Genomic DNA, 21,436 nt, shown 5'->3' with positions numbered 1-21,436 from the left:
TACTAGCCCTGAGGGTGGGTACACCCTCTTTGTGCCTCCTCCCAAGGGGAGGGGGTCACAATCCTAACCCTATTGGGGGAATCCTCCATCTGTAAGATGGAGGATTTCTAAAAGTTAGAGTCACTTCAGCTCAGGACACCTTAGGGGCTGTCCTGACTGGCCAGTGACTCCTCCTTGTTGCTTTCTTTGTTCCCTCCAGCCTTGCCGCCAAAAGTGGGGGCCGTGGCCGGAGGGGGCGGGCAACTCCACTAAGCTGGAGTGCCCTGCTGGGCTGTGACAAAGGGGTGAGCCTTTGAGGCTCACCGCCAGGTGTCACAGCTCCTGCCTGGGGGAGGTGTTAGCATCTCCACCCAGTGCAGGCTTTGTTACTGGCCTCAGAGTGACAAAGGCACTCTCCCCATGGGGCCAGCAACATGTCTCTGGTGTGGCAGGCTGCTGGAACTAGTCAGCCTACACAGACAGTCGGTTAAGTTTCAGGGGGCACCTCTAAGGTGCCCTCTGTGGTGTATTTTACAATAAAATGTACACTGGCATCAGTGTGCATTTATTGTGCTGAGAAGTTTGATACCAAACTTCCCAGTTTTCAGTGTAGCCATTATGGTGCTGTGGAGTTCGTGTTTGACAGACTCCCAGACCATATACTCTTATGGCTACCCTGCACTTACAATGTCTAAGGTTTTGTTTAGACACTGTAGGGGTACCATGCTCATGCACTGGTACCCTCACCTATGGTATAGTGCACCCTGCCTTAGGGCTGTAAGGCCTGCTAGAGGGGTGTCTTACCTATACTGCATAGGCAGTGAGAGGCTGGCATGGCACCCTGAGGGGAGTGCCATGTCGACTTACTCGTTTTGTCCTCACTAGCACACACAAGCTGGCAAGCAGAGTGTCTGTGCTGAGTGAGAGGTCTCCAGGGTGGCATAAGACATGCTGCAGCCCTTAGAGACCTTCCTTGGCATCAGGGCCCTTGGTACTAGAAGTACCAGGTACAAGGGACTTATCTGGATGCCAGGGTCTGCCAATTGTGGATACAAAAGTACAGGTTAGGGAAAGAACACTGGTGCTGGGGCCTGGTTAGCAGGCCTCAGCACACTTTCAATTGTAAACATAGCATCAGCAAAGGCAAAAAGTCAGGGGGCAACCATGCCAAGGAGGCATTTCCTTACACAAGTGTTTTTGTGAAAGCTATGGAGAGTGAAAAGGAGAGCCAAAAGAAATGACTGATTAGGTAACAGTGTGAATAATGTCACCAGCATTTCAATACCGCCCGTGGAGTTTGCGGTGTTCTGCACTGTGAGCACTTTGGCACACGAAGGGGAGAGAGAAAAGAAAAAAATAGTTTGCCCACGCTGAAGTTTATCAGCAATCGTGCAATAAACCACGTAACAAGGTCAATCTGCAAGGGGGTAATAAAACTGCCCCAAGGCGGGACAAACTTGAAGCATTTACCAATGACATCAAGGGATTTTTGAAAGGCAAGCCCACGAACAAGTGAATGTGATGGGCATGGTTAAAAGACCACAGAATACTTACAACAGGTTGAAAAGCACTTGCACGCTAGAACTAAAAACGGAATACATGTAACAACGGAAACTGAAGCAAAGGGGAGTGCAGGATTGATAGGACACTCAAAAGACCTCTCCACCTCTTCCATATACCGTAGTAATGTTTAATTCACAGTCTCATCTCCATAACTGAAACATTTTAATTTCCCATGATCATTGTCATTGTTTTTACTCCTTTATTCAATGCTGCTAGCAAGCACAGGCAAAGCCAGTATAACTCGTTTGTGTTAAGTATGTTAATTATTGTATGACATGTCTGGTGCTATTACAAAACTCACACTGTGGCCCTTAATTACATAGGCCAAGTCGCTAAAAAAGGATTCCTGGTTGCGCATCTTGGTCAACGGCCCGCTTGAACACATTATACTTCATATGAACTTTCACATTCCTTCCCAATCGCGTAAGTACTCAACTCCCAACAGGAATGCATACAGCATTTCCACTCACCCTAGGATTAGACCTAATATTAGAATTTCCACCAACATTCCCTGCAATACAACTTTTTTCAATTACATCCTCCCACAACCAATCATTAATATGAACACTATTCAACTTCTCAGATACTTCCTTCCCCCAATCTAAAATCGTGTTACACCATCCAGCTTTTTCATATGTAGTGTGTAATACTTCTTTAATGGAGTGCTTGCTTTGCTGACCTAGGGAGATTCCACGTTCTATTACGTGCAGTCTCCTGGCGTCAGTTGAGCCTGGTGTTTTCCCTGAACGGACCTGTTCTTATGTTATGTACTTACAATAAAGGTTGCTCCTTGTTTCACCTTCAACGCTCAGCGGATTACTACAATTTGGCGACGAGGGAGCCGGCTTCTTCGAACCTTCGTTTGTTTTTGTTGTTCCAGTCCGGATCGTCTTTTTTTTTTTTTTTTCACCATGTAGTGCTGCCTTACTGCGACTGCCTCCGTGGAACATTCCGTAGGTGTATTTTTCCTGGTTCAGTTATTTTTTTTGTTCTTAAGCCTACGGCCTTTTTTTTTATTTTCATAACACCGACCGTTGGTGTCAGGCGCTTACTAGGCGCGAGTTCAGCACGAGCGTCTGTTATCAACAGACGCGGCTCGTGCATTTCCCTGGACTGACGCCGCTTCAGCTGTGCGTCTCCTTGGCAACCATCACGCTAAGGAGATCGACGCAGCGTTTGCTAGCGTCTCCCTGGTGACGGAGACGCTAGCCTTTCAATTAAAGAAAAAAAAAAAGGAGGATACGCGGAGCGTCGACGCAGCGTTTGCTAGCGTCTCCCTGGTGACGGAGACGCTAGCCTTTCAATTAAAGAAAAAAAAAAGAAGGAGGATACGTGGAGCACGGTTACAGATTCCACATATTTTTTTTTTAGTGACAATAGAAACGTGGCGGAATGGATGTTACTTCTATGGTGTTATTTTTTATCTTAAAGTAAAGGATAGAAGTATAATTGAAGCTGGACTTGATTTATATAAAAAAAAAAAAAATAGAAGATAATATACCTACTGTGAAGAAGGAATAATAACAGGTCCGGGAAGGGAAGAGCAATTAATAAACATACAAATTTGTGTTCCTTATATTTGCCTCGGATATGGCTCAAGCTAACTTTACAATCGTTCCCCCACAAGCATTTTGGGCCATGGGTAATTCTCCACCCATTAAGTGGCAAGAGTGGAAGGACTATTTTCTAAATTATTTAGGAGCTATCGACGTGGATAACAAGATGTCTGCAGAACAGAAAAAGAGAATTCTTTTGCATTCTTTGGGTCCTATGGGCCTGAAGACCTATAGTAAAATGTCTAAAAATCCTGTAAGTGGCGACATTTGTGTTTTTAATGCTGCGATGCTCGATCTCGACAAGTATTTTGCTCCAAAAGTCTGTATGGGAATCGTTCGTTATAAGTTTTTCCAAAGGAAACAAGAAAAAAATGAACAGGTGGATGATTATGTTGCAGACTTAAAGAAATTGGCCCTAGACTGTAAATTTGGGACAATTCATGATGAGCTTATTAGAGATCAAATTGTCATGCACTGCATCAATCAATCTATTCAAGAGAGACTTTGGATAAATGGCGATTCTCCTCTGGAAGAAATTTTAGCCATTGTAAGGAAAGCAGAGATCTCTGAAAGATGCTTATCTGAATTAAAGTCTACTGGAAAAAATGAGGATGGTGTTTATAATGTGATCAATCGGAAACCTGGAAAAACCTTACAGAGTGGGGATACTGAAAGAAGGTGTTACAGATGTGATAATAAAGATCACTTAGCTCACTCCAAGTCATGTCCAGCGTTAAAAGTTAAGTGCAACAAATGTGGAGTGGTGGGCCATTTTGCAAAAGTCTGTAAATCTAAAAAGAAAATAGTCAAATATATATATATGAAGGTGAAAACGTTGTAAAATGTGACACAGTGGAAACGGATCCCAGAGGGATGGACGAGGATAAGAATTTCATCCTTAATATAATGGAGGTTAACACTAAGGAAAAACCCATATGTGACATGGAAATTGGTGGAGTACCTGTTACAATGTATGCAGATTCTGGTTCTCCATTCACAATCGTGAATGAAGATGTGTGGAACAAGTCTTTCGTGGATAAAATTGGCAAACAGCTTTCCCCACCTGACATTCAGCCGGAAAGTTATACAGGAGAAAAAATAAACTTGTTAGGTTTCAGGTGGTTGGTATTCTCATTCAGGAATAGGAGTGCAAGAGGCAAATTATATGTGGCAAAAAAAGGACCGTCTGTTCTAGGTTGGAAAGATCAAGGACAGTTACAGATGATTCTGAATCCAAATGGTAAAGACAAGGTTTTAATGGTGAACGACGAAGACTACTCTTTGAACTCCTTGATGGAAACCAAATTTTCAAAAGTATTTAATAAATGCTTGGGGAAACTTACCGGTTTCGAACATAGAATCATATTAAAGAGAGAAGCTGTACCAAAAATTCATAAAGTCAGAATTGTACCAATTATGATCAGAGAAGAAGTTTCCAAGGAGTTGGACAAATTAATGTCAATGGATGTGATCGAACCCATTGAGAGTTCGGAATGGATTTCGCCTGTAGTTCTAGCTCGGCGTAGTAATGGAAAAATCTGTTTATGTGTGGACTTAAGGTATTTAAATAATAATATTCTGATTGATCGTTTTCCTCTACCCAAAATCACGGAAATGGTTTCTAGTCTGGAGGGTGCTAGTTGGTTTTCCACTATCGACTTGTCTTCTGCATATCATCAGATTTCCTTATCTGAGGACTCCAAAAGACTAACAGCCTTCATCACACCCTTTGGATGCCTCCAGTACAAGAGGATGCCCTTCGGTCTTGCGTCTGCAGCAGCTGTTTTTCAACGTCTTATGCACAAACTTTTTGGGAAAATCAAAGGAGTTATGCGTTTCCAAGACGACATTTTAATTTTTGGAAAGGATAAGGGCATACATGATGAGCGTTTGGAACATGTACTGGATGTGTTGGGTAATAAGGGGTTGACTGTTGAGTTGAGTAAGTGTAAATTTGCAAAGAGGAGTGTGGAATATTTGGGACATGAGATAAGTGGTGAGGGTGTTAGACCTAAAGCCTCTTTGGTGAATGCTATAATTGGGGTGTCTCCTCCTGTGTCTAAGGACGAAGTAAGATCTTTTTTGGGCATGGCGGAGTTTTGTGCCAAATTTATTCCGAACTTTGCCAGTAAGGTCTACAATTTAAGATCTTTGCTTAAGAAGAACTCTTCATTCATGTGGAATGAAGCATGCAACCATGAGTTTGAGTGTGTAAAAAGGGAATTAAGTAAAGCTGCATGTTTAGGAAGTTTTGACCCTAAGTTGGATACTTTTGTTACCACGGATGCAAGTAATAAAGGCTTAGGTGCTGTGTTGTCTCAAAAAGATTGTAATGGTAAGGAAAAGATTATACTTTTTGCTTCCAGGTCGTTGTCTCCTCCAGAAAAGAAATACTCAGTTATAGAGAAGGAGGCCTTAGCTTGTGCTTGGGCTTTAGAGCACTTCCGAGCATTTGTGTGGGGAAAAGACATAACCATTTGCTGTGACAAAAAACCTTTGATTAAACTGCTTACAAGTGAAGGAAGTGTACTGGCTTCAGCTAGAATCTCAAGGTTGTCTATGCGTCTAAAGGATTATGTTTATCGCATTGTGTATGTACCTGGCAAGAGTAATGTAATGGCTGATTGCCTTTCTAGATTACCTAATTTGTTGGAGAGGTGTGTTGATGACCCGTGGTATGAATGGAATGTGGCTCTTATACATGATTCTGGTAATCCTGCACTTAACGAAGATAGTTGGAGGAAGGAAATGGAGGTGGACACCAATTTACAGTTGATTTTCAAATATGTGTTAGAGGGATGGCCTAAGAAGGATCTGTTACCTAAACAATGCAGAAGTTTTTGGGAGGTCAGGAACGAACTCACAGTGGTAAACAATGTTCTTTGGAGAGGTGATAGAATAATTCCTCCATCAGGTTTAAGAGAAGTAGTCTTAGATTTGTGTCATGAGGGACATTTCGGCATTGTTAGAACTAAGTCGGTGGTTAAAGAGTTGTTTTGGTGGCCTGGAGTTGACAAGTCGGTGGAAAGATTTGTCAGAACTTGTCATGTATGTTCCTCTGCTGACAAGAGTTTATGTAACCTTAGACCACCTATGCAGCAAGCGTTTGTTCCCAGGCAACCATGGGAATATGTCGCCATCGATCTCTTAGGTCCAGTTGGTAGCTCTCAAGAGTTTGTAATAGTCCTTATTGATTTGTTCTCCAAATGGCCAGAAATTGGTATTTTAGAAAAAGCAGATACGGTAAGCGTACTGGAGTTTTTGGATAAGATTTTCCTCACAGAAGGCATTCCTTCTAAGTTGTTAAGTGATAACGGTGTGCAGTTTATGTCTGATGCTGCAAAGAAGTATTTTTGGAGGGTGGGAATTGAACATAAAACCACATCTCTGTATAATCCCAGTGGAAATGGCACTGTGGAAAGGTTCAATAGAGTCATTAAAGGAATAATTCAGAGTGCTATGAATGTGGGAGAGGATTGGCACATTGCCATTTTTAAAGGGGTGTGGGCGTATAGGATTACTGAGAACGTGACTACTGGTCTCAGCCCATTCGTTATTATGAGGGGAAGGAGTCCGAGAGGCAAACCTAACCCTGCTTGGTTGGTTGAGACAGGCATCCAACATTGGTCAGTGGAGAGCGTAAGGGATTGTTTGGATAGGTCTCTTGAGAAATCAAAGTCTTATTATGACAAGCTCCATCATGTCAAGCCTGTGGAAATCAATGTTGGTGATTGGGTTAGAGTAAAAAAACCTTATAAAGTTAAGAAGGGGGAAAGCCAGTATTTTGAGCCTGAACGTGTTATGGAAGTTTTGCACAATGCCGTTAAACTAAGTGATGGTAAGGTGTGGAATCTTAAGCGCATTGTTTTACTTAGAAATATACAGGGACCTGGGTGGAATGAAGTCCACATTAACAGTAAGAGAGGTGAGAAGGGAAGGCCTGTACGGGCTGAATGGTTGGAGGATGAGGTTACGGGTCATAATGCCGCCCCGTCTCCACAAATTCTTCATGATAGTGTTTTGTGTGAGGAGGTGGGTGTGAGTGACTCGACTGCAGGGTCAGAGAATGTGAATGTGTCTGAGTGCGCACTTCAGTGTGACTCTGTAGAAAGGAAAAGTGACTCTGTAGAAAGGAAAAGGAAACTGATGCCTCCTGGTTGGTTGAAGGATTACGTCTTAGGATACTTAGCTGACGTCTCTGATTCTCATGTTTAATTATTTTCTCTTTTATTTTATTTTCCTTGTTTTTTCTTTCGCATTTTATTCTCTTGTTATTGGAAAAGAAGGGGGATGTGTAGTGTGTAATACTTCTTTAATGGAGTGCTTGCTTTGCTGACCTAGGGAGATTCCACGTTCTATTACGTGCAGTCTCCTGGCGTCAGTTGAGCCTGGTGTTTTCCCTGAACGGACCTGTTCTTATGTTATGTACTTACAATAAAGGTTGCTCCTTGTTTCACCTTCAACGCTCAGCAGATTACTACATCATATTACTTAAAGCACTGCAAATACCATTCGTTTATAGATTTTCTCCACCAAACCATTTCTAATTAACCCTATTGTGAGTGCTGAACAGACGTGATTTACAAGAAGTAACAAGCCGTAGCTGCTTTAGAATCTATGCGCGTCAAACTGGGCCACGCATAAAGCTTTTGCAAAGCACTGTGGATACTGCACTTTTCTACGTCTTTGGGTCAATGAAGTGAGAGCATTTAAATGTATAAAGAGCAATGGACCCTTCTCTTAAAGACAAGTGAACAACGACGATATACGAACAGAATCTAAAGAAATGTTGGCTCAGAAGCCAGGGCTCGCTGAAGTGTCACTTAATTAGCAGAAGGAGGACCCGTTGGAAATATTAACTGCATGTGCCAGGCCAGAAAGTGCAGTTTGCACGTTTATCTAAGGAACACCCAAGGTGTTCCCTTGGTTTGTTGACTGCGACATTTTAAGTGCGCTTACCTGACCCTGCAGGGGCTGTAGCCATCGTTCAGCCTGTAACCAGTCACCTCACGGTCGCTCGTTTTCACAGCAGCACTAGCTGGTGAGCAATGCAGACATCTTTAAGGCGTACATGAAGAACCACCGCTTTCTCTCGGGACGTGATCATGTCACGTTTGTAGCAGTGGCCTATGATAAAACGGCAGTGAGCTAGAGATAGTCCGGTCTACTCTTCTCATTGGCCACGAGTCCTGTCTATTCTTTTCATTGGACACGGGTGCTCGGCGACTACCTCTAATATGGCGGTCGTGAAATGAGCTCGCTCTGTCTAGAGTTTGACATCACAATCACCAAGTGTCGGAATCTAAATAGAAAACAGGCCAGTGATTGGCTCTAGTTCTAGCAAATAGGAGTTCCCGATATGTTGCATTCACTTGCGCATGCTGGGCAATGCAGCCTTCGATTGGTCCACATTTTCTCGGCTCCCATTGGACGCTTCTCGGGTAGGTTTTACATTGAGAAAGCGGGCTCTTGACTGGCTGTAGTTCTGACAGCTCGAACTGCTTGCCTTATCAAAGCGTGAATAGGTTTGTGTTTCTGGCGCCTTTTTCATTTTCAGAAAGTGCTTCCATCGAGCCAGTGACTGCTAATAGAACAAGCATAGTCAAAGCCAATAGATCTCGGCAATCCGAGAGCTGTTGGCGTGGTCAATGTTAATGTCTTTTAGCCAGCGGTCGAAGTCCGTTAAAAGAAGTATGTGAACTGTGATGCTGCATGCAATGGGGACGGGATCAATGGTGTGGCTAAAAAAATATTTTGTACGTTTTTTTGGTCTTTCACCTTCGGGTACCTACTTTTCAAATATCTTACCATTTAAATGAAAAATACATTTTTAAAAAGTTAACTTAATCAGTGTTCAGGGCACTATTGAACAGTATGAAATCTCTAAAATGCAGAGGTCTGTGTGTATCCTGAAAGCGAAAGAATAAAATCTTGGTTGGTGCAGTGGAGAATGGTGACTTGTACATTGCTAGTGCTTAGAGGGCCCAGCATGTGACAGGAAGCACTGAGAACGTGTAAATCATTATGTTAAACTTTTATTACAGTCAGTATAAGATAAGCTGCTACCACATGTGCAAAAAGGTTTCAGATGAAATAGTGTTTTCAAATATAGGTTTCAGTAAAACCCTGACTGTACATAATCATTTATTTTGATGTAACTGTGCTGAAAAGCACACTCTTCACAGTTCAGCTGGTAACTAAGTTGCACTACCACTAGAAAAGACTAAATCTTTGTCATCACAAAGCAAGATGTGATTTGATCACTTAAACCAGCTCCCAAGCCACCTTTACACTTGTAGATTAACCAGTTATGCTCATTTGCATTTCTTTCAGGCAAGCAAGCACCCTGGCCAGAAGGCCTGCTTATTGTTAAACTGTCTGCCACTCCCTTGGTTTCACAGCACAGGAGGCTCGCAGAATGACGCTTCCGCTGAAAACTTTGCACTATTGAAATTTACCGTGCCGGGGCAGTTGTCTTTTCATAAAAAGTAGGGGGACAGTTTTTCATAAATTGAAAAGTATAGGCACATCAACATTTTTGATGCTGGTGCAGCAAAGGACCATAATAACATCAAGAATTTTGATGCTATTAGCCTAACGTGCTCAATGGTGCGGTGTATTGTAAATATGGCGCACTCATGGTGTCGTTAGGAGGGGCAGGGGCGTCGCAAGAAAACTGGCGCATCAGCATTGATGCACCAGTTTCTTGTAAATATGCCCCTAAGCACTTCTAGTAAAAGAATTCAAAGAAAAAACTTGGACTAGACCAGCTTTTAAGCAAGGGCTTTAGACACCTGGAAGCTCTGGATGCCCTCCTGGGGAATGAGATTATGAGGTCCCTGGGAACACAGGGAATGTGACAAATGCTATTTTGAAATTGCTCTTTACTGTTCTTAAGGAGGAATGAGGGAACAAGGGCAAAAGGATGTTCCCTTTGATAAAAGGACTCCACGGATATAAGGGCAATTAGAACACAATCGGAAAGCATACTACCCCTATCATGAGAGGGTCATCAGGCAACCTGGGGGGAAGAGGTTTCCAAGCAAAGGGAAGGATCACTCATAGGAAAAGAAGGTCCCCAGGAGAAATTGGTGATAAGGGCTCCCAGTAGGCTCCCATTTGAAGGCATTGATGAAGTAAGGAGAGCAGCTTGCTCCGATCTCTTGATAGAAGTTCAAAGCAGAAAGGTAGGTGAACCCAGTGCTTTGAGTGTGCCATGTGCAGCACCAGCAAAGCCAAAAGGACAGTGTCAAGACTGGTCTCTACTGGGACTTCTTTTTCTGATTGCAACACCTCCGTTTAGCATACAGCATGTAAGCTGGATAAAGAAACATTTGCAAGACTGTCTGATAGGTCATGAGTAGCTGACCTCCACGTGAGAAGTGGGAGTGTGCGGAGTGGTGGTAGAGAACTAAAACACCAGGAGATCCAAGAGAGTACCAACAGCAGCAGGTCGAGGGCCAGTGAGATGATGGAAAGTACCAGAAGGACCATTGCAGCCTGGTCCAGATGAAGAACCAGGAAGAGAAGGAGGATCAGGCACAGTAAGAGACTGGTACCTAGAGATGGATGATCAGGAGGAGAACCCTAAGGGTACCAGGAACAGAAAGAATATCAGGAAGAGGTGCAGGGCCCTGTCCAGGAAGGGGGAGGACATGGCCCAGGAAGGCTAGCACAAGAACAACAACTTGCACAAAGAGTAGGAGTAGAGCAAATAGGAGCACAAGGATGGACAGGAGGCGGGTCAGTAGGAATATGAGGGTAACCAGTAGGAGAAGTAATAAGAGAAGGAGGACCACTAGGATGAGATCTAGAGTAGGACCAACATTGATATAATGATGTATGGTAACAAGAGCCAGAATTATAGATATTGTGGATACTGGAGCTCTGTGCCCTGTGGCATACGATTAATACAGCTGCACCTCTCAGAGGAACAGCATTTAGCAGGTATGAGCAGCTTTGTGTATGACCTGCCTTGACACATCATTCACTAGTACTTGTGAAAGGGGCACAAGGACCAGGTAGGCATTGTACCTGTGTGAGCCTTACATCTGACTGGTGGGCAGAGAGGTCCATGCTCTTTGGTAGTGAGGTCTAGCTGGTGGATGATGAGGTCTTGTTAATGTGCCTCCCATTGCTTCTCTGATAGGCTACAAGGGTTGGCTGCTGGATGGCAAAGTCTAGCTCATGGATGCAAAGTCTGGCTACTGTTCGATCTCCAACCCATTCATCTCACATCGTCACCAAAGACTTTGGAATATAACAGCAATGGAAATATATCTATCAATATAAAAACTTTGAAGCAACATGGGACCACTATTATCTTGCCTGTCCATGGGCCTACTGGTTCTCTTGTGTCCTCTACAATTAAAAATTACAGCCGGTTTCAGTTTGTAGACTTTATTTGGCATATACAAAATAGCCATAAAAGTACATAAATAAATCATTATAAACAAGCCTAGTAGCAATATCAACATTCATAAATAATTAAAAAAAATAAACACAGAACATATCACATGCATTTTTTCGTATCAAATCTATACATATCTAAAAAGTAAGACTTTTCCTTACATAACTAGCATTTTAAATATAAAGCTTCACATTATAACACAGGTGAGGGTTATTTAAATCAGATAAACATTTCATTGCAACCTGATGTGTTCTTATCTTTCTGGGCAATTTAAAAGGTTTAAGATAAAAGATCCTAAGTTGCATATAACATTTGCAGAACAGCATAAAGTGCAAGGTGCTCTGATTGCTGGACCCATCACAGGGACATTGAGCCATTTCAGATGAACAAGACCTCATTTTAGGGAACGCCACTAGGTGACGCACCATTCCCAGTCTAAATTTTATCAAGACAAATCAATGCTGCATATTGCTGACACTAGATAAGTAACCTTTGCAACTTTCCTCGAGAAAAAGGGACATGTATACACCAACTGTAGATTTCATCATTTTAGCAGCTCTTCTGTTGTCCAACCTATGTTGCAGGAAAGTATCCTTAATTAAGTATTTTGAAAGTGTCAGCACTTTTTCCTATGGGATTCCACAGGTACCCATAGTTTGTGGGTTCCCCGAAGGAGGCCAAGAAATTAGCCAAAATACAGCAATTTTTTTTTAATGGCAAAAAAGGGCTGCAGAAGAAGGCTTGTGGTTTTTTCCCTGAAACTGGCACCAACAAAGGGTTTGTGGTGCTAAAATCACCAGCTTCCCAGATTTCAGAAACAGGCAGACTTGAATCCGAAAACCACATTTTTCAACACAATTTCGGCATTTTACTGGGACATACCCCATTTTTACTATTTTGTGTCTATTAGCCTCCTTCCAGTTAGTGACAGAAATGGGTGTGAAACCAATGCTGGATCCCGGAAATCTAAATATTTCTGAAAAGTAGACAAAATTCTGAATTCAGCAAGGGGTCATTTGTGTAGATCCTACAAGATCTTCCTACAGAACATAACAGCTGAAATAAAAAAATATTGAAATTGAGGTGAAAAAAACAGCCAATTTTCTTCACGTTTTACTCTGTAACTTTTTACTGTGATGTCAGATTTTTGAAAGCAATATACCGTTACGTCTGCTGGACTCTTCTGGTTGTGGGGATATATAGGGCTTGTAGGTTCATCAAGAACCCTAGGTACCCAGAGCCAACAAATGAGCTGCACCTTGCAATGGGTTTTCATTCTATACCGGGTATACAGCAATTCATTTGGTGAAATATAAAGACTGAAAAATAGGTATCAAGAAAACGTTTGTATTTCCAAAATGGGCACAAGATAAGGTGTTGAGAAGCAGTGGTTATTTACACATCTCTGAATTCTGGGGTCCACATACTAGCATGTGAATTACAGGGCATTTCTCAAATAGACATCTTTTTTACACACTGTCTTGCATTTGGAAGGAAAAATTGTTGAGAAACACAAGGGGCAATAACACTTGTTCTGCTATTCTGTGTTCCCCCAAGTCTCCCGATAAAAATGGTACCTCACGTGCGTGGGTAGGCCTAATGCCTACAACAGGAAAGGCAACATGGACACACCACATTTTCCTAAAGAAAACTGATGTGTTTTTTGGAAAGTGCCTAGCTATGGATTTTGGCCTCTAGCTCAGCCGGCACCTAGAAAAACCTACGAAACCTGTGCATTTTTTAAAACTAGACAACCAGGGGAATACAAGATTGGGTGACTTGTGGTGCTCTGACCAGGTTCTGTTACCCAGAATCCTTTGCAAACCTCAACATTTTCCCCCCAAAAAACTTTTTCCTCACATTTCGGTGACAGAAAGTTCTGGAATCTGAGAGGATCCACAAATTTCCTTCCACCCGGCGTTCTCCCAAGTCTCCCTATAAAAATGGTACCTCACTTGTGTGGGTAGGCATAGCGCCCGCAACAGGAAATGCCCCAAAACACAATGTGGACACATCACATTCTCCTAAAGAAAACAGATCTGTTTTTTGCAAAGTTCCTAGCTGTGGATTTTGCCCTCTAGCTCAGCCGGCACCTAGGGAAACCTACGAAACCTGTGCATTTTTTAAAACTAGACACCTAGGGGAATACAAGATTGGGTGACTTGTGGTGCTCTCACCAGGTTCTGTTACCCAGAATCCTTTGCAAACCTCAACATTTGGCAATAAAAACACTTTTTCCTCACATTTCGGTGACAGAAAGTTCTGGAATCTGAGAGGATCCACAAATTTCCTTCCACCCAGCCTTCCCCCAAGTCTCCCGATAAAAATGGTACCTCACTTGTGTGGGTAGGCCTAGTGCCCGCGAAAGGAAATGCCCCAAAACACTATGTGGACACATCAAAATGATCAAATACTAAACTACCTGTTTTTGCGGGGGTGGAGAGGACCTGCGTTTTTGGTCCTGAGCTCAGCAGCCATATAGGGAAACCTACCAAACCCAAACATTTCTGAAAACTAGATACCCGAGGGAATCCAGGGTGGTGTGACTTGCGTGGATCCCCCAATGTTTTCTTATCCAGAATCCTTAGCAAACCTAAAATTTAACTAAAAAAGAAAATTGTTCCCACATTTCTGTGTAGGATCACCGCACCAGGACAAGTTTCCTACTACCCAACATTCCCCTCAGTCTCCCGGTAAAAATTATACCTCACTTGTGTAGGTGGGCCAAGTGCCTGTGACAGGAAAGAGCTACAAATATGTCGAAATTGAGGGGGAACCAAAGCGGGTCCAAAAGGGCAGTTTGAAAAAAGAAATGTTTAGGCCGACAAGTGCGGCAGAATTTTCATCGGTATAGATGAGACAATGCTGGGTGGTAGGAATTTTTATGGATTCCTGCAGATTCTGGAAGGTTCCATCACAAAAATGTGAGAAAAATGTGTGATTTCCAGTAACGTTGGAGGTTTGCAGGGCATTGTGGGAAAGAAAATTGTGCGGGTGCATGTGAAGCACACCACCCTGGAATCACCCAAATGTTTAGTTTTCAGATGTGTCTAGGTCTTGTGGATTTTTCTACATGGCAGCATCCCAAAGTCCAAAAAGTGCAGCCCTCACCATTCCAAGTGGGAGGATTTTGAGAGTTAGCCAAGCTCTCATGGCCCAAATGTAAAACCAAAACCCAAAGTAATCAAATGTCCTCTTGCTTGCCGTGGGATAAGATGTTTTAGTGTGCAGGGGGAGAACTGAAAGACTGTCACCCCCTTCAGTTGGGGTGGGGGCATAACTAGGCCCATACTGGTTGGTAGCCACCAACCCACAATTTTTTTAAAATTCCCTGGCATCTAGTAGACTTTCTGCCCCCCCAGGGTGTGGATCGGGGGTAATTGTTGGGGTGGGGGTATAGCTATACCCCCACCCTCTTATTTTGGAAAAAAAAAATCTTCCTTGTTCTCTGGTGGGCTTTCTGCCCCCCATGGGGGCTGATGGGCCTTCCAAAAATAAACCGATCTGCCCCCAAGGGGGCAGATATAGCCAACAGTATTGTGCCCCCATGGGGAGCGACCTGTGCCCAAGGGGCTGCCCCCCCAAACAAAACACACACATACATACATACCAATCCCTGGTGCATAAGTGGTTTCTGCCCCCCCAGGGGCAGATCGGCCTAATAGAAATAGGCCATTCTGCCCCCAAGGGTGGGCAGAAATGGCCGGAATTTTTTTTGCCCCCGAGGAAAATGACCCTTGCCTCAGGGGTTGCTCCCTTTCGTGAAATTGACACAAAAAATAAAAATCCCTGGTGGCCTAATAAAAATAGGCCGATCTGCTCCCAAGGGGGCCAGAAATGGCCTAAAGACAATTTGCCCCCTAGGGGAGCGACCCTTGCCTAAGGGGTCACTCCCCACATATAAAAAAATTTTTTTAAAAAAAAAAGCCCCTAGGGCAGATCAGGCTAATTGCAATAGGCTGACCTGCCCCCCAAGGGGGGCAGAAATGGCCTACAATAAATGTGCCCCCCCCCGGGGAGCGACCCTTGCCTAAGGGGTTGCTCCCCTCACGTGAAACAGACAAAAAAAAATCCTTGGTGTCTAGTGGTTTCTGCCCCCCTTGGGGGCAGATTGGCCTGATAAAAATAGGCCGATCTGCCCCCAAGCGGGGCAGAAATTGCCTAAATACAATTTGCCCCCCAGGGGAGCAACCCTTGCTTAAAAAAAAGAGAAACAAAAAAAAATGTATCCCTGGTGTCTAGCGGTTTCTGCCTTCCCTCCTGAGGGCAGATCGGCCTAATTATAATAGGCTGATCTGCCCCCGGGGGGGCAGAAATGGCCTAAAAATAGATTGCCCCCTGGGGAGCGGCACTTGCCCAAGGGGCCGCTCCCCTTATTCAATAATAAAAAATTCCCTGGTGTCTAGTGTCATTTCTGCTGCCCAATCGCATCGGGCAGCAGAAATGCAGTGAGAGACATCAAAGGAAAGGTCTTTCCTTTCCTTTGATGCCTCTCTCTCGGCCCCTCCATGTGATCGGAGAAGAAATGCTCCGCGGGAGGGTAGGCCTCTGTTGAGTGGCTGACGTCATCAAATGCTACTGGGTGGGGGGGTTGGAAGGGGAAGCGATTCCCCTTCCTTCCCTGACCAGGGGAAGAGGGTGCGAGGCCCCTGGGGGGGGGGTGGCGGAGAGCGCTAGCGCTTCCCCCGAGGGCTCCTACTTGGACATAACGGTTATGTCCTGGGCACCCAAGCGGTGCTGCCCAGCACGTAACCGTTACGTCCGAGGCACCCGAGGGGTTAAAAGTGGAATCAATATAAGCGAGCTGAGGGATACAAGAGGCACTATCCAATTTTAAACAATGTAAAATAAGTTGTTTATTAAAAGCAGTTTCATCTTTGGCCCACATGCTGTCCCATAGTAACAGGGGCCTCATCAGCAGCACATCCCCCCAATGTTGTGTAATGAATTTAGATGCTGAGATAGGTAAACATAGCAACTGTATTATGAAAGACTTTTCCTCTGTTAGACCTGGCATCTTTTGGCATGTTTCCCCAGTCTTTTTTACTTCTGACCTCCTGGTATTATGGTATGCTGGACTCTGTTTTTGCTGGTTTATTGTCTCTGCGCACTTCACCACTGCTGATCAGTACTAAAGTGCAAGTGCTCCCTATGTAAATTGTATTGGTGATTGGTTTATCCATGATAACATATTTGATTCACTCATAAGTCCCTAGTAAAGTGCACTATGCGTGCCCTTGGCCTGTAAATCAAAAGTTACTAGTGGCCTGCAGCCCTGATTGTGCCACCCACATGAGTAGCCCTGTGAAAATGTCTCAGACTTGCCACTGCAGTGTCTATGTATACAGGTTTAAACTTCCAATTCAACCCGGAAAGTGTACCCACTTGCCAGGCCCAAACTTTCCCTTTTACTAAATGTAAGTCACCCCTTTGGTGGCCCTAGGTAGCCCCATGGGCAGGATGCAGTGTATTTAAAAGGTAGGACATGTACTGGTGTGTTGTACATGTCCTGATAGTGAAAAACAAATTTGGCAGTATTTCACTATCGCAAGGCCTAACTCTCCCATAGGTTAACATGGTAACTGCCTTTAAATATCTTTAACGTGTAGTTTTCCACTGGGAGCAGGTAGAGATTTGGAGTTTGGGGTCTCTGAACTCACAATTTTAAAATAAATCTTTTGGTAAAGTTGGTTTTTAGATTGTCGGTTTGAAAATGCCACTTTTAGAAAGTGGTCATTTTCTTGCTTAAATCATTCTGTGCCTCTGCCTGCTTGTGTATTCCACATCTGGGTCAGACTGACAGTTGGGCTGTTGTGAATTCCCTCTAGACAGTGACACAAAAGGAGCTGGGGTGTAGCCTGCATATCCTGATGAGTCTCCTGGGCTAGAGTAGAGAGGGAGGAGCTGACGCTTACAGCTGAAAGGGCTGTGCCTGTCCTCACACAGTGAAGTCTTCGGCCCCCTGGTATGTGTCTGGGGCCAGGCCTGGGCAAGGCAGGATCTTGGGACCAACGGCGAATTTCCTTTGAAATTTGCCTACATCAAAGGCAGAAAGTGGTATTAGTAGTGGACCCAAAACCCCAGACTTTTAGAACACTTCTGGATCAAGAGGAATCTCTGCCAAGGAGAAGAGCTGAATTGCTGGAGGAGGAGTACTGCCCCTTTGCCTTGTGTGCTTTGCTGGGTTGGCCTGCAGTTGCTGCTTCTGCATTAACGAGGGCAAAGACTGGACTTTGCTGTGTATCCTGCTTGTGAAGTTTCTCCAAGGGATTGGAGTAGAGCTTGCCTCCTGTTGGAAGTCTGAGGGTTATCAAAGACTTCAGTTTCATTTGCCTACAACACTGGAAACTGTATGTTTTGTGCTGCAACAGAAGAAAAACCACAGCGATGCTGTCAACAACGCCGCTAACTGCACTGTGCCGTGACGACGCCACGCGGAGTTGTGCCCCACGTCGCACTGCAACTCTGGTCTCACAGCCACCTGACGCCCTCACCGAGCCACTGTTTGCACTGTATCCTGTGGGTCCACACTCTGCATCGCCTTGCTCACACCGCAGCCTTGGCATCCCCTACGACGACACTCCACGCTAACACCGACTCCGCTGCCTGCACCGATGCCTGTGGACACCGCTCGTGAGGTGCACAAAGCACCATCCCATACTGCAGCCCCGGTCCACCGACTCCAGTGTCATCAATAGATGCCTTTGTCTGCACCTCGACCCTTGGGTGCCGCACAGAGCCCGTCCTGCGCCGAACTGCCACCTTGGGCCTAGCGACAACAGCACTTCCGCAACAATGACGACGCTGCCTGCACCGTGACCTGGAGACACCGCACGTCACAATGCCCTGCTTCACACCGCAGCTCTGGTCTCACCGATGCCGCAGGATGCCATCACTGAGCCGCTGCCTGCACCGTTTACTGTGGGCACCGCACTTCGCACTGTCCCGCTTTGCCCCGCAGCCCAGACGTCATCAACGCCAGCGCTCCTGACTTCATCATCAGCCCGGAGTTCGATCTGCAATGCGTGTGACTTTAAGGGAACGACAACCCCCGCACTGACCTCCGGACCTTATGCCTGCGACGCCAGTGACGCTGCACTCCAGATCTCATCACGAGGATCATGACGCCCTACATTTCCAAGGTACTGTTTGCGGTCTTCCATACACCATAGCTGGCCCGCGTTGGTGCGGCCGGCCTGAACTGTTGCATTCATTGTTCACGATGCTGTGATAGCCCCAGACGGAGCTATCGACTTCAAGGAATTTTATTTTTTAGTTAATTCTTGTGAAATTCATATCTTTATTACTGTATGTTGGATTTTTCTAATTTTTGTCTTGTTTTACACAGATAAATATTGGCTATTTTTCTAAAACTAGTGTGGTGTCCTTTTTCAGTGTTTTCACTGTAATATTGTGTGTTATGTGCAAATGCTTTACACATTGCTTCTGAGATAAGCCTGATTGCTTGTGCCAAGCTACCAAGGAGATGAGTATGGATTATTTCACCTGGGTATCTTCCTTATCCTGACTAGCGTGAGGTCCCTACTTGGACAGGGTGCAAACAGACTGCCAACGAGAGACCCCATTTCTAACGTCCTCCATTTGCTGAGGAGTGCTCTTAGTGTAGCCCCATATACCAGCGCCATAAGTGGCCATAGGCAAGACTCTGTCCCTATAAATATCCACCATTACTCTTATATGGCGAGTATTTAATTTGCTAGCAAATTCAAAGATGCCACACAAGCTTCTACACGTTTTGTTTCTACCCGTAGAAATATGCTGTTCCCAGGACCCTTTACTTGAAAATAGGACCCCCAAATAACTAAAGGAATTAATAGTGGTAATTAGCATATTCTGTATAAAAAAAGCTTCTACATTTGTGAGCCTTTTGTAAAAGTGTTTGATTTATTAATCACCATACTCTTTAAAGTCATGAATTCCTCAAAGGCATTCATTAGTTTCTAAAGTCCCAACAGAGTCCATGGAAATCAGGACGGCATCACCTGCGTATTGGAACACAGGTATAGGGTGCCCTGCCACACATGGTGGATCTGCTTGAATAGTCTGCAAGGAGTTATCCACCCCATTAATAAATAAATAAAATAGCAACCGGGCGAGGACACAACCTTGTTGGATTCTTCTCCCAACCTTAAATGGAGGAATAAATGCTGTCCTTAGACCAAAACTGGCTTTGCATGTTAGATTTTCATACAGACAAGCCAGAAACCAAATAAGTTTCCTTGAAGTACCCAATCCCAGCAATGTAGATCACAAAATAACATGCTCTAGGAGGTAAAAGGCACTGCTGAGATCAGCAGAGCAGAGGTACAAAGACCCTGGTTTGGCCCTCGTATATTTCCCAATAAGCAAGTTTAAGCTTACACATTGCTCGATGGTTCCAAGTCCTTTTCTGAAACTGAATCAGGAAAGTGATAGAATGTCATTGTCCTGTATCCACTCCTCAAGCCTTGCAAAAAAATCCTACTTAATATTTTCATAGACGAGTCCAATAGTGATATTGACTGGAAATGTTTAGGGTCTGATTTATTCCCTTTTTGTATTTTAGTACAATGATAGAGGAGGTCCATGATAATTTAATCTCTCCAGCCACAACTTTGTTAAACACCCTAGTAAGGATTGGGCCCCAAAGGTTAACAGTTGTTTTAAAAACATCCACAGGTACCCCGTCGGGACCGGGGACCCTACACCCAGCACTAGCATGAAGTGCCAGGAGGACCTCATCAATGGAAATATTTAAATGAATGGGGTTCCCATACCTTAGCTCATCATACGCAGCTGTGTCAGCAACCCCACTATGATGTTTAAAAATGTCTGAGAAATGGGCCACACATGCCGAGCAGGGGACACTGAAACCTATCTCAGGAGGCGCCTCATTGGACAAAAACGGTGCATTCACTGTTTACCAGAACAGCTTATTATCATTCATTTCCGCAGCCAGGGCTAATTTTGACTATGCTTCCTCCCACAACAACTTCTTCCTTCTCTCCAGGGCATCCCTATACTTACTGTGCTAGGTCCTAAAAGCCACAGGGACTCTGGGAGAGTTATGGAGAGCTGACTTGAGTCCCCAAAAGCTTTTGAACATGCATGATCAAACTATTGTCTTTTCTTCTCAGACTTCATGGCTTTTGATTGACATGTCAAAAGAACCTTAATACAGGAAATAACATGTTCAAAACAGCTAAGCAACTTTTTAGGGTACATTTCATCTTGTAAACAATAATTAAGCTCGTACAGACATCCATGCACAATATTCTGTAAAAGACCATTGGGATCAATATCTCTCCATTTTAATCTCACCCTATAAGCGTCAACCTGGTTCATTGTAATGTAAGACACTTACCTTGGGCTCCAGAATAAGAACAGGAGGATAATGGGGTCACAGTCACTCAATACAGATTGAATAATATAAGGGGGGCCAGACACACTATTGGCGGCTGAAGACACTAAGACGTGATCTATAACAGATGAGGAGTTATTACCCCTGAAGGATGGAATCACTTCCCCATTAACACCATGTTTGCATCTCAATAGCAATAAATCATGTTTTGATATAATTGAATTGAAAACATCTCCAGAGTCGTTGTGGCAAAAGTGATCATGGCCTACCCCATCCTGATTTGTGAGCCCAAAGACCTGAGTCACCTGCGGCAAAACAAGGCTGAATATTAAAGTCTCCAGCCCATTAAATGACAAAGGTTGAATGGATTAAGTGCACACATTTATGCAGGCTATTATCCAATGCATGGGCTACTCTGGAATCAAAGACAATATTATAAAAATTGATTAGCACCATGTCCACCATACTCCTAGAAGTTAGCCACAGCAATTGAGAATTAGAACCCACCCAAAAGGACATTTTAACTACTACAGAAAGCTTGTTAGAAATAAGTACCTTGAGCCCACC

The 21,436-nt window shown here is 44.1% G+C and overlaps 1 protein-coding gene across 1 annotated transcript in view; it reads right to left on the bottom strand.

Moving 5' to 3' along the window:
- Positions 1 to 8,257, bottom strand: part of INIP (INTS3 and NABP interacting protein) — a 65,962-nt gene extending 57,705 nt beyond the window's left edge. Inside the window, exon 1 of the mRNA XM_069238624.1 lies at positions 8,058 to 8,257. Coding sequence (XP_069094725.1) covers positions 8,058 to 8,082 — 25 coding nt within the window. The 5' untranslated portion in view covers positions 8,083 to 8,257. The remainder of the gene's footprint in view (positions 1 to 8,057) is intronic.
- Between the last annotated feature and the right edge of the window lie 13,179 nt (positions 8,258 to 21,436).

This window comes from Pleurodeles waltl, chromosome 1_2 (assembly GCF_031143425.1).
Source record: "Pleurodeles waltl isolate 20211129_DDA chromosome 1_2, aPleWal1.hap1.20221129, whole genome shotgun sequence".
Lineage (NCBI taxonomy): Eukaryota > Metazoa > Chordata > Amphibia > Caudata > Salamandridae > Pleurodeles > Pleurodeles waltl.
The sequence above is the reverse complement of the archived record's forward strand: the minus strand, read 5'-3'. Positions and strand labels throughout refer to the sequence as shown.